Below are 13,866 nucleotides of genomic sequence, written 5' to 3'. Positions count from 1 at the left end.
GAGCGGCTTTCAGGAGACCACAGGCAAGACTACTCTACGTCACGTGGGGTCCTTATGAGTCAAACTCAGCTTGTTGGCACCTCACAAGCGCAGTAAGGTCATGATACTGCTCCTTGGGGAGGTTGAGTAAAATGAAAACCAGTTGCTGTGGAGGCCACTCTGACTCATGGTAGTGCCGCATTCAGAGTGAAACTGCTTCCTAGGCTTTCAAAGCTGTCCCTTTTGGGAAGCAGGCCTTTCTTAGGAGGTACTTTTAGGCAGGTCTGCACTGCTCACCTTCCAGTTTGTAATTGCACGGTCAGTGTTTGAGCTACAGGTTGCCATCGAGTCCATTCTGATTCCTATTGACCCTAAAGGACAGGGTAGAACGGTCCCTCTTGGTTTCCAAGGTGTAACTGTTTTGGGAGTAGAAAGCCTTGTCTTCCTCCCATGGTTTCAAACTGCTGATGTTGAGATTAGCAGCCCAACACGTAACAGTTACGATACCAGAGCTCCCTATGTATGCATACAGACACGCATACATATATACACATCCATATACATATAGAACACCAGATTATAGATAGACATCCTTGGATGTGTCTGTGGATTCATATTGAGTTTTAAAATGGGGCGGGGTGTGGGTATGCGTGAGTGTGCATAGTTTAAGAGAAAAATAACTCTCCTCTTGTTTATTATTTTCCCCTCATGGGTTTAAAGACCCTAAATCCAGACTCTAGCAGCACGGGATCATGGATAGGATACCAATAGCTGAGGCAAAGGACATGGCTCTGGCACAGGTGCTCAGGTTTTGTCAGGTGGGCAGAGCGGATGAGCGGGGGCAGCGGCAAGGGCTACAGCGTCCAGGCTGCTCCTACTGCTCAGGTGAGTGACATCACAGGCAGGGCTGTGCCTGCCCTAGTCCTTCCCCACACCCACTGCTCCTGCTGCTGCCCTCTCGGCTCCTGCAGCTCCCTCACCTGGCCCTCCGGCCTCTGCCAGGAGCTCTGTCTACAGCAGGAGCAGTGTGGCCAGCAGGGCCAGAAGTGGCTCCAATAATGTTTTAATGTGATGTTTGAACAATGTCCAAATTGCATAGAATATTCCACGGACGTTATACCACACACGCCGGTGTCTGATTTTATATATATTTACACACACACCTGCTGCGGATAGGTTTATGCAATCTCTCATCATTCATCATTCTGGTGTACCTAGGGTCGCTCCCAGTCGAAACTAACTTGATGGCCCCCATCAGCAATAAGGCTCTCCAGGAGATGGGCTGACTGGTGGCGCGGGCACAGGAAATACTGCGAGGACGGCACCGGTCTGGGCAGTGTTTCAATCTGTTGTGCATGGGGCCGCTATGGGTCGGAACCAACCTGAGGACCCACAGCAGCAACGGCAGAGTTACTCGCTGGAGGTTAGGCGAGTGGCTGTCGACCTGAGCACCCTCGCTATCAGAGTTGCTTCGGGAGAGCATGGGAAAATGCAAGTGCTCTCCCAGCCACTCCTGGGGTTCGAGTTCACTTTAAATCTAGAGGCTTTATACAAGTTCCCCAGGTAATTGTCATGAACCTACAGAATAGTAAGGGCTGACCGTGATGTCTGCTTAATATAGACACTGAGCATGGATTAGTTAGCATATTTCAAGCTATTCGTTTCCTCATTCAATCCACCCCTAGCCCCTATTGCCATCGGGTGACATCCCGTGGATTCCCAGTGAACCCGCGGGGCAGCAGAGGGCTGCCCTATAGGGTTGTCTTGGGTGTCATCTTTATGTGACCTTTTTCATACACCCTCAGGTCTTTCTCCTGCAGAGCCACTGGGTGGGTTTGAAGCCCCAACATGTTTGGTTAGCAGCCAAAAACTGCATCACGGTGCCACCCAGATGCCTCCTAGTCCCTTAGGGCTCGTAAGCAGAATAGAGCAAAGCATTCCTGTCGGCGTTAGGCAGGTCTCCACAGTAGACTGGTGGGGGTGGTTAGCACTGCTCATCCTTGCCACTAGAGTAATGGAAATCCTTAGCCAACGATACTGAGTCAGTATTTGAAGGGACGCTTTCATATGGGAGCAGGGAGGATATCCGAGTGGGCACTCAGATTCACAAGGAGGAAAACCAACAATCCTGGTTCCTGTGCGCACGCACGCGCGTGCACGTGTGTGTGTGTGTGTGTGTGTGTGTGTGTAAAGGTTTATAGTCAGAGATAAGAACAGTTCTGGAGATTGCAGGGAAACCCCTCAAATTAAACTTTGGGATGCCTGAGGGATATTGTGGCAGGAGATCCAACCGAATGTGATTTTAGGACGGTGTGGTCAGGAAACAAAAGTATTACTCAACATCTTCGTGTACAAATTCAAATGCTTCCTCTTGCCTACGCTTATTAGTAAGGACTAACAATATAAAGTAGTTTGGGAGAGAAGTATACTGACTAAAAACTTTCTTTGATCAGTTTAACTCCCTAAAACATGTTTCAGCAGCATTGAGACCTACTTTATTCTCCATCGCTGTTAAACTAGCTCAGACAGAGTAGAGTAATAGCCAATACGCTTATCTAGAATGAGACTGGGAAAACCCTTCAGCATGGACGGTAATAGATGGTGTGGTGGGGAGTCCTCAACTTTCACACTGGAAAGCAAATCAAGAAGTGCACACTAGAGTGAGTCTCGCACAGCTTTGAGCAGCTGCATCTTTCTGCCGAGTTACCCAGTCAAGGCTCAGATTTTTGGAGAAGTCGGTTTCTGCTCTATTGCATTACTGAGTTTTAGAAACTCCCACTGGAGCACAGCTGTCAGCTTGGTGAACTAAAACTGACACTGGTCTGTCTCACACTCAGGATCTGTGTGCCACATTGTAAATCAATGACTGGTTTCCAGCCCATTCATCAAAATATGGGTAGCATTATTGTTTTAAGTGAAACTAGTTTGTTTTTCCCCCTTTGAGGTTTTCAATCTTGTGAATGATGAAACCTCACTCGCTACTTGAGTTATTTTTTTAAAAAAATTTTAAATGAATAAAACCCGATGTACTGTTTTCTTCAATGTAGCATTTACATGGAACTCCATGCTCCCTCCTGTTTAGCGGTGGAAGTTGAAATATGATAACTTGATTTCGGAGAGGGATTTTAAAAATCACTAAATGTGCTTTTGGGCACTCTCAAACAATTTCTATTCCAGTTTCCCCCTGGCAACGGGAGGAGTGGACCCAGTGATCATGGAGGGCCTTCCAGCCTTCACACTCCAGGGTGCATTAATTCATTAGTTCCCCAACAGGGTTGAACCATTCTTTTGGGGTAAATACCTTCCTTGAAATTTACCTTTCTCTCTCTGTTTTGGTACTCTTACCACCCCTGCCCCCAATCAATCACAGCACAAATCTATCACACAGTTACCAACGAGTAAAACCAGAAAATAACAAAAACAAAAACTGCCTTCTGTGCCATAAATCTCTCTAGAATTTATCCAAAGGGGGAATATTACCATGAACATCTATTCCTATCTATTGGCATGGACTTATGAGCAGGGAACCCTTGCCTGGGTCTGAAGTGCGAAAGAGAAGTCTGAAGATGCATTTTACAGGGCTCCTCAATTCAGTAGTCCTTAAAGTGAGCTCAGAGCTCAGCACACTGTCGCCGCCTGGTTAGGAAGCTGGCTGTCTGATTACAGTCTGCTGGCAGCATTCTGCCGCTGCGGTTTCCTTTGGCTCTCACAAGGATTGTCTTATACTCACTCTCACTCAGAGGCTATAACTGAACACCAGAACCAAGTTGAAAAACAAAACGGTCAGGAATCGAGCACAAACGTCAGTCACAGACCAGCGCAGTACAGTGTACAGTTTTCTTTCTTTTAAGGAAGAGCATTCCAAGAACGGACTCTACACCCTCTGCAGCATGACTAAAAGATGCCAATTATTGGCAACACCATGTGGCTTTCTACTATTCCGATAATAATAAGCAGAAAGAAACGAAACAAAACAGGAACGCACACTACCTTTGCAGAGGCATGATTTCACACGCCATTCCTGGATACAAATCTACAAGAGAACCTCACAGGGACTGTCGCTCCCAAGACAAATGTGGCTCTGCAGTTAGCCGGTGCACTGGACGTTCAGCCTCCAACTTCTCGGAGCCATGCTATTTTATGGGCTGTCTTTCCACATTTACACTGCAGTCCACTTTGACCTTTTGTTCCAGGGAAGCAGCTGAACACCCAGCCAATCAGAGGAGCAGCTGCTCAGTCCTGAAAGCGCTCCTCCTCCTCCTCCTCCTCCTCCTCCCTCCTCCCGCCTCCCACCTCCCTCCTCCTCCTTCAGGCTCAGGCTCCTCAGTGGGCTTTGCCTAGTTTTGGGAACTTGAAACTTGACGCTGAGCAGTTCTGTCGAGAGGCTTGTCAGTCTGAGGAAAACAACCAATAATTGCAGCAAGAGTGGAGAGCCCTTTATTTTCAGCAGTGGAGAGGCTGCCAGCAGGGCAATCTGTCTGCCAAGGAAAGACAGTGCCTGGGACGCAAAAGGTTTCTATGGCCAGAAGTCAAGAACGACATTCTGTCCTTCCCCTGTCCCCGTAAAACAAAACAAAAACACAGACTAGCCCTGGAAGGCGAGATCCTTTTCTAGAAGGAAGGCGTGCTCCTTGACCCTTGCCCTACCCACATTGATTTCCTGCTGATGTTTGTTTACACGGAGGTGGCTCCCAGTCCCTGGTGACATCACCCAAGGCACATTGCTCCTACTGACAGGGCGACTGCTCAAGTCCTAAAGAATTTCCCGTTCCGACTCGCCTGGAAGTTCGGTTAACTGATTACGTTTGCATTGGATTCTTCTAAATTGAATGTGCTGATAGTCATTTTCCTTTAAGAAGGTCAAAATAATCTGTGGTTTCTCATTCGTTAATTTATTTTACAGACCAAAAATCAAAGGCTTAATGCCCATTACTTATTTAGTTTTCCCTTACGTTTTTCTGCTGAAGGATAGAATGCTACTGTGACATTTTCAGGAACAAAATTGTTAATCCATATATGTCTTACACTGCAGGAACAATAAGTGGAAATACATTTAAACAAGATTTCTTTCCCAGCATCCGAGTGGCAGAGCTAGACCGGGAGATGGTGGGGGTTTGTAAACTCTTCTCTGTATGTCCCCCCCCCGTGTTTTTATGGACCATTCATCACTCTGAATTTACCATACATTCCTAATTGTGAATTTAAAATAGCAATTCCCATCGTGAGATTTCTGCCTTCCTATGTTATACTTGCTAATAATCATTTAATCGCCTGACTAAATCCTCTATTTTATTTCTGAAGATGGATTCTTCATCATGAAACTTATGGCAGATTATCAATAACTAAAACCGACCAAGAATTGATATAAGCAAAAAAAAAGTTATTGACACCAACATTATCGAACTAGATTTATGCGGTGCTAATTTTATGTCCCAATAACCATAACTTAGCTCTAGATATTAGCATAAATCTTTGTTTTTGAAAAAGCCTTTATACTTTGCTTAATAGTTTAAATAGCTGTGTGAGTTAGAAAATTGCTTATAATATTAATCTATAGATTATACATTATATGCTATATCTTATTAAATAAACCTCATATTAGAAAATGTAAATAATTTGTTCAAGTTCTCATGGAAAGTTCGTGGAAACTGTTTTCCAGATTTCTCATTCCTTTCCAGAAGTTATAGTGCTGTCCCTGTTCTATATGAGTTTTTAAAAGTTATTGTAAGATATCAACATATTTAAAGATAGTTAAGATTTAATTGGCAGATGTAACGCTTTATCTTTTCTGAATTTCATGGACTTGTCACACTGTGACTAAAGTAGACATAAAAAAAAGTGATCAACAATAATTGACTCAGCATTATAAAAATACATTAAATTGAACCATAATTTACATTCAATGCACAATAGAGACAAAAGCAAATTAATACAGACATCCATATTTTAACACCTGATTTAATCTATATTTCCTGATAAATATTTCTTGATGAATAAATATCCCTTTAATGCGCCATATGACATACTGATAAGGTTAATAATTTTTAAAAGGTTAACAGTTACTTTTTAGAACTCTCTTCCCACTGTAAGTCATTGATTCCCTGGGTTTTTCAGCCTCTGTTACTTATAACATGCCCGCCTTCATGACCCATTTTCTGGATATTACTCGACTGTTGTTTATAAATTTGCACCTCGGTTGCAGTCCTTCCACTCTGCTCTTCCCACTGCCGGACCCCTTGGTCATCTGAACGCCGTTGTTGCTCTGATGGCTAACTTTTGGGTATCTGTTCCTGACAGCCTGGGAGCCAGGAACACCATCGAATGACTGCAGGCTCTAGCTTCTCAAAATGTGATCTTCTCTTCTTGGCCCACCTTTCCTTCTCAGCCAGCCTGTCCCTGTGCATCGCTCACAGGTACGCCTGGGTCTGCAGCCTGAGTGCCCGCACACTTTCAGCTGGTTTCCCATCTAGCCTGACTTCTGTTGTGTTGAAGTCGACCACCCACACACATAGCACACGTGTCCTATGTAAAAGGTGGATTCCTAATTTTCTTCAGCAATTTGTTATTTCTAAAATGGTTCAATAGCAGCAACTGATTCTTTACCCTGTATAATTCCTGCCAGCTTGTTTCTCCACCACCAGGCTGCTGAATATTGCAAAAGACTGTCACGTAGCCCTGGAAACTACTCACACTAAAAATGTGTGCTATTTAACCTCAGCCTGCACTGCAGTACTGGTGTGGCAACATTTTTAGTTACCTTCAAATGACTTTGCCCTGAACACCCATAGCAAGTGTTGTAAATCCTCTCCAGTGCCACAAACCGGGACTTCTCATAGACGCTAACGATACTGTCTCCTAATTTATACAAAACGCCAATATTTAATCCTTCAACCTCCAGTTATTTTGCCTTCTTCCTACTCTAGAATAAAGGGTAGGGCGACTCAGGTCTACTTTCTTTGTATCTGAGCTCAGCGTCTTCTGCTTCTTCTGGAAAACGTTAGCTCTCTGCTACATGTTGGCTCTGTCTCGCTCTAGTTGCTAAGTCGACCTTCAAGGCAGGAACTTGATTTCAGCACTCCCAAGTCTTAAAACAACAAAAAAGAACATTATTCAAAAGTCCTACCTGCGGGCACCGTAGAGCTATTTCCCGCCTCGTTCCCAATGACAAACTTCCCCAAAGGCTCCTCCGGCTCCTTCCTCAGTATCATAAGCTACATGCTCCTCCACCTTCTGCCAAGAGACTTTTGACCTCATCACCGCTTCTGAAGGCCATCAGCGCTCTCTGGGCTGTCAGATCGAAATGCCTCTTCTTAGCTCCCTCCCACTCTAACCTTTCAGAAACAGCTACACACCTTCAATCTTCTCAGTGTGGGGCGTGCTACAGTCTTTCCAGGGAGTCCTCCAAGCCTCCTGATCACACACCCCCCTTTCCTGGTATTTGCAGGGGTTCCTCTTACTGCACCCATCTCACTCACCCCCATTGTATACAAGCTTTCCATTAAACTAGAACACTTGCTGCCTTCGAGTTGAGGCCAACTCATTACTTTCCATTAGGGCTTAATTTATTGGGCTCTGGAATTACGCCCCGGGAGAACTGGCTCCTGGCTCCACCACTGACAGGCGATTGAAGCTGGGGCAGGTTGTTTAAACACCCTGAGAAGGCTCTGAGGAACAAATGAAATCAAGCAGGTAAAGCAAGAAGGATAGCGAAACCGCGGAGAACTGGAACTCCATGGGACCGCCTTGCTTCCCAGGCTCCCACAAGTTCTCCATCGTGTTAACGGCTTTGGGGCCGCTCATTCTCTTGGAAACAGTGTGTTTTCCTTGTCTGACAGGTTTCCCTCTTCACGGGTTCTTTCGCAGGTTTGACCATAATAAGTGGCGTATAATTATTAGTGTTACCATCTTAATCAACATGTTGAAAACCTAGTGTCACTCTCCTCTGGGCTTCTCCTGCTAATGATGTTATTATTCTCTTGATGAATCAGATTCCAAACATGAGTCATCTCCTACTCCTTCCTTCCTCCCTAGTCTTAACTGCAGCTGCCGACTGCCCTGCCTTGTCTCTTTAATCAGCTCTCCTTAGTGGTTGGCGCTGTCACAATCAGCTTCGAAATGCTCTTTCTGCCTCCATGTAGCCTCTCCCCGGGGCATCCACTGCGCTCTTACAATGACTCTCTTACTGCAATGGTGATTTGGTCGCTCAGTCCTCAGCTCGAAAACTTCACTGGCTCTAAATACCTCTTACGTGAGGGTAGTGGTGGTTCCCTGATGGGTTTCTCACCTTTCGTGGGAAACCTGGGTCCGATTCCTGGCCTATATTCCTCAATTGCAGCCATCCACTGCCTGTCAATGGAGGGGTGCACGCTGATTGGATGATACTGGATAGGTTTAAGCAGTACTTCCAGACAACGGGCATCTGGGGCAAGAATATATGGCAGTAGGCAGCCCATGCATACCCCACAGAGCACATCTTCTCTAGGGCCGCAAACCTGAACTGTTCAAGGCAATCATTGCTTTGCCTCCTGGTTGATGCCGGAAGGTCAAGAATATCGCAACTTTCAATTCTTTCAACTTCTTCCTCTTCAAGAAGAAATGGTCGGGCTCATTGGTAGGGCTTAGGTCTTAGTCAGCCCAGGCAGTACTTAATCAGTCATCGCAAGCCTTATGGATCCCCTAAGTCTGATCTCCCGCTGCTCCTGGGGCTAGCAGGGGCTTGGGGAGTGCTCTGTTCCATAGTGCACTGACTGCGTTGAATAAACCTCAGCATATTAAAACGATTCAACCCAGTACACAACAGAAAAAGAACCAAAAAGAAGACAACAAAAAAACTGGGTTGACTCAACCAGTTAAGGTTCTCCAAAGATTAATTCCACTTTGCCTCCCCAGTTCAGCTGTTTACATCTTCTAAGGAAAACCAGACATATCTGGTCATTATTTTCAAATCTGCTTTGACTTTTTTCTATTCCAAACATTTGTTCATGTTGTTCCCTCTGTCTGGACTATTCTCCCAATCCATTTCTTCCTGGCAAAATTCAACCCATACTTAGTCAGTCAGTGATAGGTAGGATGGATGAAATCTCTTATGGATCTCTGTATTTCTTATGATATTTACCTTTCCTCCACAGAGTTATACCATTATTTGACTTTCTACATCATCTCTCTATTGGAATGTAAGTTTTCTAGGACAAGAATTATCGTGTTCCTGAACCCCTTACAACGAACAGACCATATGTAAACCAATTACTTTTCTAGAGCGTCTGAAGCCTAGCTCCTTTGATCAGATTAGGACTTTCCAAGGACTATTTCTGCCTACTTTTTTTCACATTTACCATTGGAGTGCCACGTGTAAGCTAAACCAGGTGCCTCTGCAGCCTGGCTTCAAATAAAGGATGATACTAATCAATAACTGGTTTAATGGATGTATGTATTGGTGTGCAGTCACAGAGGCGGAAAAAGCAAGATCCCATCCAAAACTTCTGGAAACTTTTGAGTGTTCAAAATAATCAGTTTTCCCTTTGGCTGTCTGTTTCTCTCCCCCGGCCCCCTTTAGCTGGCTCGTAAATATCTAATTTTCTTACATAATGTCTTCGGCAGCTTCCAAGTGTTTAGTAATAAGTGTGTGTGCCCTTGTGCTAGCAAGAGCAGCAAAAATGAGGTGGCTGTATTTGTTTTAATTTCAACATCAATTAAAAACAACCAGAGGACCAAGAATATTTCTTGGCCATATCCACTTTGTTTTCAGATACGATTAATTGATTTCCTAAGATGGTAAATTACTTTACAACTAATTTCTGCTTTAAAAGGTTGGTAAGAAGGTGTTTCTCTAGTCTTCTTCCCCATATTTTGAATCAATCCGTGTAACATACACTAGGGATACTGCCTGCCTCAGGTGAATCTCATCATATTTATAAATGGCAATGACTACATCTGACATTCATTCTTCACAGTCATGAAGCCAAGATTGGGGTGGGAGGGGTATTTGACTTCCATAGTCTAGTATTGCTGCTTGGGATCTTGATTAAACCAGCCTCTGCTAAGCTAAGTTGTTGTTGTCATTTGGCTCTGACTCATCATGAGCCCCACCCCCTCACCACCCGCACAACAGAAGGAAACCCTGCCCTGTGCTGCACGATCTTCACAATTGTTCCTGTTTGAGTCCATCAATGCAGCCACCGCGTCAGTCCACTTTGTGGTAACTCTTCCTCGTTTTCCTTGCCCTACTACTTCGCCCAGCGTGTCCTTCTCCAGGGACTAGTCCCTCTGGACATGCCCCCAGTAGATGAGATGAAGTTTCGCCCTCCGTGCCTCTAAGGAGCATTCTGATTGTACCTGGCTGCATGTGCCTTAGATTACTAATACATGTCAGTGTTTACCCCATGACAATAACATCAGTTGTGGAAGCAACAACAAACTATTAAGCAGAAGACTACAGGGAGAGAGACGCGAAGGGAGTGATTGATATGTGTGCGGTTGCTAGCACTCATAGAGAATCTCGCTGTGCTCGTTCTGAGAGACACGGAAATGAAGACGTTAATTAGCTTCAGTCCCAGCTGGTAAAGGGCTGGACTGAAGTCAGCAACTGGATGTCGAAATCTAAAGATGTCCCACTGTGGAGTAGCCCTTAAAAACAAAGCAAGCATTACACAATTGGCTGCGCCCAACGGTCGGAGAGAAAGAGTATGAACAACTGGCTGACTACAAAAAATAAAGAATCTTATCTTCTTATCTGAAGCTTAAACTTAGGTAAGTACACACACACCACACACACACACACACACATACACACACACGAGGACTGTAAAAAACCCCAAACTCTAGAAGAGATGGAGATAAGTAGATAACAGATCATGGGCTTTTCCCATGCATTTTGGAGCCCTCTCATCTGGACCCATGAAGGCATTGGGAATTTGGTAGGGACGCCAGTTGCAGTAGGGCGAAGGAAATGACTGGAGTAGGGTTTGGCGGGAAAGAGGAAGATTGAAAGAAAAAAAGAATGGAAACAGAAGTTTCAAATTTTAAGTGAATACATCTCTCTTAAGAATAAATTAATATAGTGTAGTATTAGGAGAGTGGGTAAAAGATGAGGCTGTTTATTCCCGTACAGAGAAACAGCCTTGGTAAGCCACAGTGGTAGTTGGACCCTGTCCTGCAAGGTGGCCAAGAAGCAGAAATTGACTCGATGGCAGTGTTTGGTTTGAGTGACAGGCGAGGGTTGTGGCTTGTTGTTCGATAAAGGAACAAAAGTATGTCTCACCTCAAAGAATAACTGTAAAATCATTGAAAAGATTTATGTTAGGCCATCACCCCAAAATGAACAAATGAAAATATTCTCGAAGCAGCTTTATGCTAATAGGAATAAGGAATTTCTAGTTAGGGGAGCCATTTTTATTGGGCCTTTCTTATAAAACATGTATATCTATACCCTCCTTTGGGACCCAAATAAAAGATCATAAATTTAACAGAATCACATTTTCCTCCTTAAGTTATTAGATTCAGCTAGTGATATTAGAAGATTGCTGAAAAAATAAATCAGATGGAACAGAAACTATATAACTTTTTCTTAAAAACATGCTTATTTAATTCTGGTTGAATACACATCGTTTTCATTTCATTCAGTCTATCTGACTAGGTCTCCTGGACTCCGACTGGCCGGTAGTGTCAATGTCTTTAAATTCTCAAACCCCGTAGAGCTGCTAGCAAGCGGTGGAGGGGACTGCTGGTCACCGATGCCAGGCACTGAGGACACGGTTTCTTCACTCCACTGAGGATTGCGACTTCACTAGGCAGGCCCGATATTTCCAAGGTAGAAAATGAGATTCAAAATATCCACCCGAAAGACAGAGGAACAATTTCAAACCAAAAGGCAAGTTAAGTATCACTCAGGAAGTAGCTCGGTTACCTAGAAATTTAGAGAAGCTGCCTCTGTTTTCTTTCTTTTAAGCGACTTTGTTGTCAGAAATGAGGGACTTCGATATCTGCACAAACTGTGGTTAAAAATAAATTCCCTGGGATGACTTACATAATTGTTTCCCAACTTTCTGGGACAGGGAAAACTCCATCTTTCTGCCAGATGGAATCTCAGTTAGTGCTCGCTGCCAATAAGTAAGTGCTTGGGCGCATTTTCCTGGAATGGGACTCCCCGGGCACTGCTTTCTCCAAATCTCCCGTGGGAGCCCAAATAATAGTGTTTCTGTTCTCATAAAATAAGTCATGTCTCACATAACAGCTGCTGCCACACCTGAGATCAGCTGCCTTGAGTTGTCCCAGTGCCCTTTCACCCTTTTCAAAGATATTTCCTAGTGGAGGAGAAGCAGGCTTCAGCAGGGGCTCCTTAGAGAAATGTCAAAACTGCTCAGGATGATATGGTAACCCACTGGCCGATTCGATACCCATGAGACATAAAATGAACACTCCACACTCTAAGACATGAAATACACAAGCATAAAACCTCTTGGTGTGTAGATGCTGGTTGGTAAAATTAAGTGAACCCAAAAAAGGCATGCTTTGCTCTGAACCGATCCAATGAACAAATGAAAATATATTTTGAAAGGAAATCAAGAGGAAGTGGCGATGAGCCGTGCTCCCAAGAACAGATCATATTACAAGACATTTCACAGTCGTAGTGCCTCCCAGTTCCAGCATCCCTAGTGAGTTTTTATGGTCCTTATCTGTTAAAAATTCACGTCTAATTCAGCTTCTCAGAGCATAAGACTGGTTAAATAACTGTGTCTATGTATTTTCTCGTGAAATCCATGTAAAGTGTGAGCTATTAAAATCCACACGGTGACAGTTTTCTCACAGCATGTTAGTAAGAAGAGGTGCTTGAAAAAGAAATTTCAATTGCTCTCTGGGAGGTTGGCAAAAAATGACAGAGGCAAGGGGAGACACTGAGAAGTTTGTAAAGCTAAAGGCAACAGAGACAAATAATGTTACATACACAGCCTTCTCATATGGTAATCCACGAATAGAGAGAGGCTGACCTAGGTTGGGAGGGAGAGTGGAAGCATTCTCCGCCCTCCCCCGCCCCCGCCCCTCCACAGGCAGCTTTCTCTCTGTGTCTTCCCCTGTGCTGCAAATACGTCCACGAATGTGGTGGAGCACCAGGGAGAAGAGCTACGAACGTTCCTTAGAAACAAACGCCGTTCAGAAATGAGTCGCCGGGGCCTGCACGATCAAGACCATAATAGTCTCAGGGGACACCAAAGTCAAGTGGAATAACAGAGTTCACGGAGATGCTGTTCTATATTCCACTCTAGTGAGTAGGACTAGGGTCTTAAGAGCTCAGGAGCAGCTGAGGCACATACATTACTCTCTCCCTGTCTGGAAGAGAGAAGAGTGAAGCAAATCATGTGACTCTGAATCTGGGCAGGAGCGGACGGCCTCCTCTTTCTTCCACGAAGCAGCTGGTGCTTTGAACCGCCCACATTGTGGTTAGTGACCCAACACCTACCCCACGGCACCACGAGGGCCCCTTCCAACAGACCCATCAAGGCAAAACTCAGTTTTCTTTATTTTTCGTGTGCTTCCCTTTCTGATCTCCCAATCCAGGGATTTCAGTTTCCTAAATGAGAGAAGGCATCATTGTGCGCTGTTGTTGAGTTGATTATGACGCATGGCGACACCACCCGGGTAGAGTCGCACCAGTCTACTGGGCTTCCAAGGCAGTGACCTTCGGAAGCTGGTCCCCAGGCCTGTCTGCCAAGGTGCCTGTGAGCGGGTTTGAACCGTGAACCTTTCAGTTGGTCCAGCCCTCAACCATTTGTACTACCCAGAGACACCAAAATGAACCATCAACTAATAGGGTCCTTGCTCTTTTCAGGAAGACAAGATATATAACACGATGCCCACAAAAGTGTATCGACATGTAAGCGTCTGTATTTTTGC

At 44.7% G+C, this 13,866-nt stretch overlaps 1 protein-coding gene across 5 annotated transcripts in view; it reads right to left on the bottom strand.

Annotated features, from left to right (window-relative positions):
* FAM13A (family with sequence similarity 13 member A) overlaps positions 1-13,866 on the bottom strand; it is a 313,755-nt gene that overhangs the window by 112,098 nt on the left and 187,791 nt on the right. For 2 of the 5 annotated variants that reach the window (XM_075544020.1, XM_075544021.1), the window contains exon 1: positions 3,970-4,129. The exons of the other annotated variants lie outside the window; for them this stretch is intronic. In XM_075544020.1, coding sequence (XP_075400135.1) covers positions 3,970-3,998 — 29 coding nt within the window. In that variant the 5' untranslated portion in view covers positions 3,999-4,129. Of the gene's footprint in view, positions 1-3,969; positions 4,130-13,866 lie in introns of those variants that run through there. 5 annotated transcript variants of the gene reach the window in all.

The sequence above is a fragment of the Tenrec ecaudatus genome, chromosome 3, assembly GCF_050624435.1.
Source record: "Tenrec ecaudatus isolate mTenEca1 chromosome 3, mTenEca1.hap1, whole genome shotgun sequence".
In the NCBI taxonomy this organism is placed as follows: Eukaryota; Metazoa; Chordata; class Mammalia; order Afrosoricida; family Tenrecidae; genus Tenrec; species Tenrec ecaudatus.
Note: the sequence above shows the minus strand (reverse complement) of the source record. Positions and strands in the feature narration are given on the sequence as shown.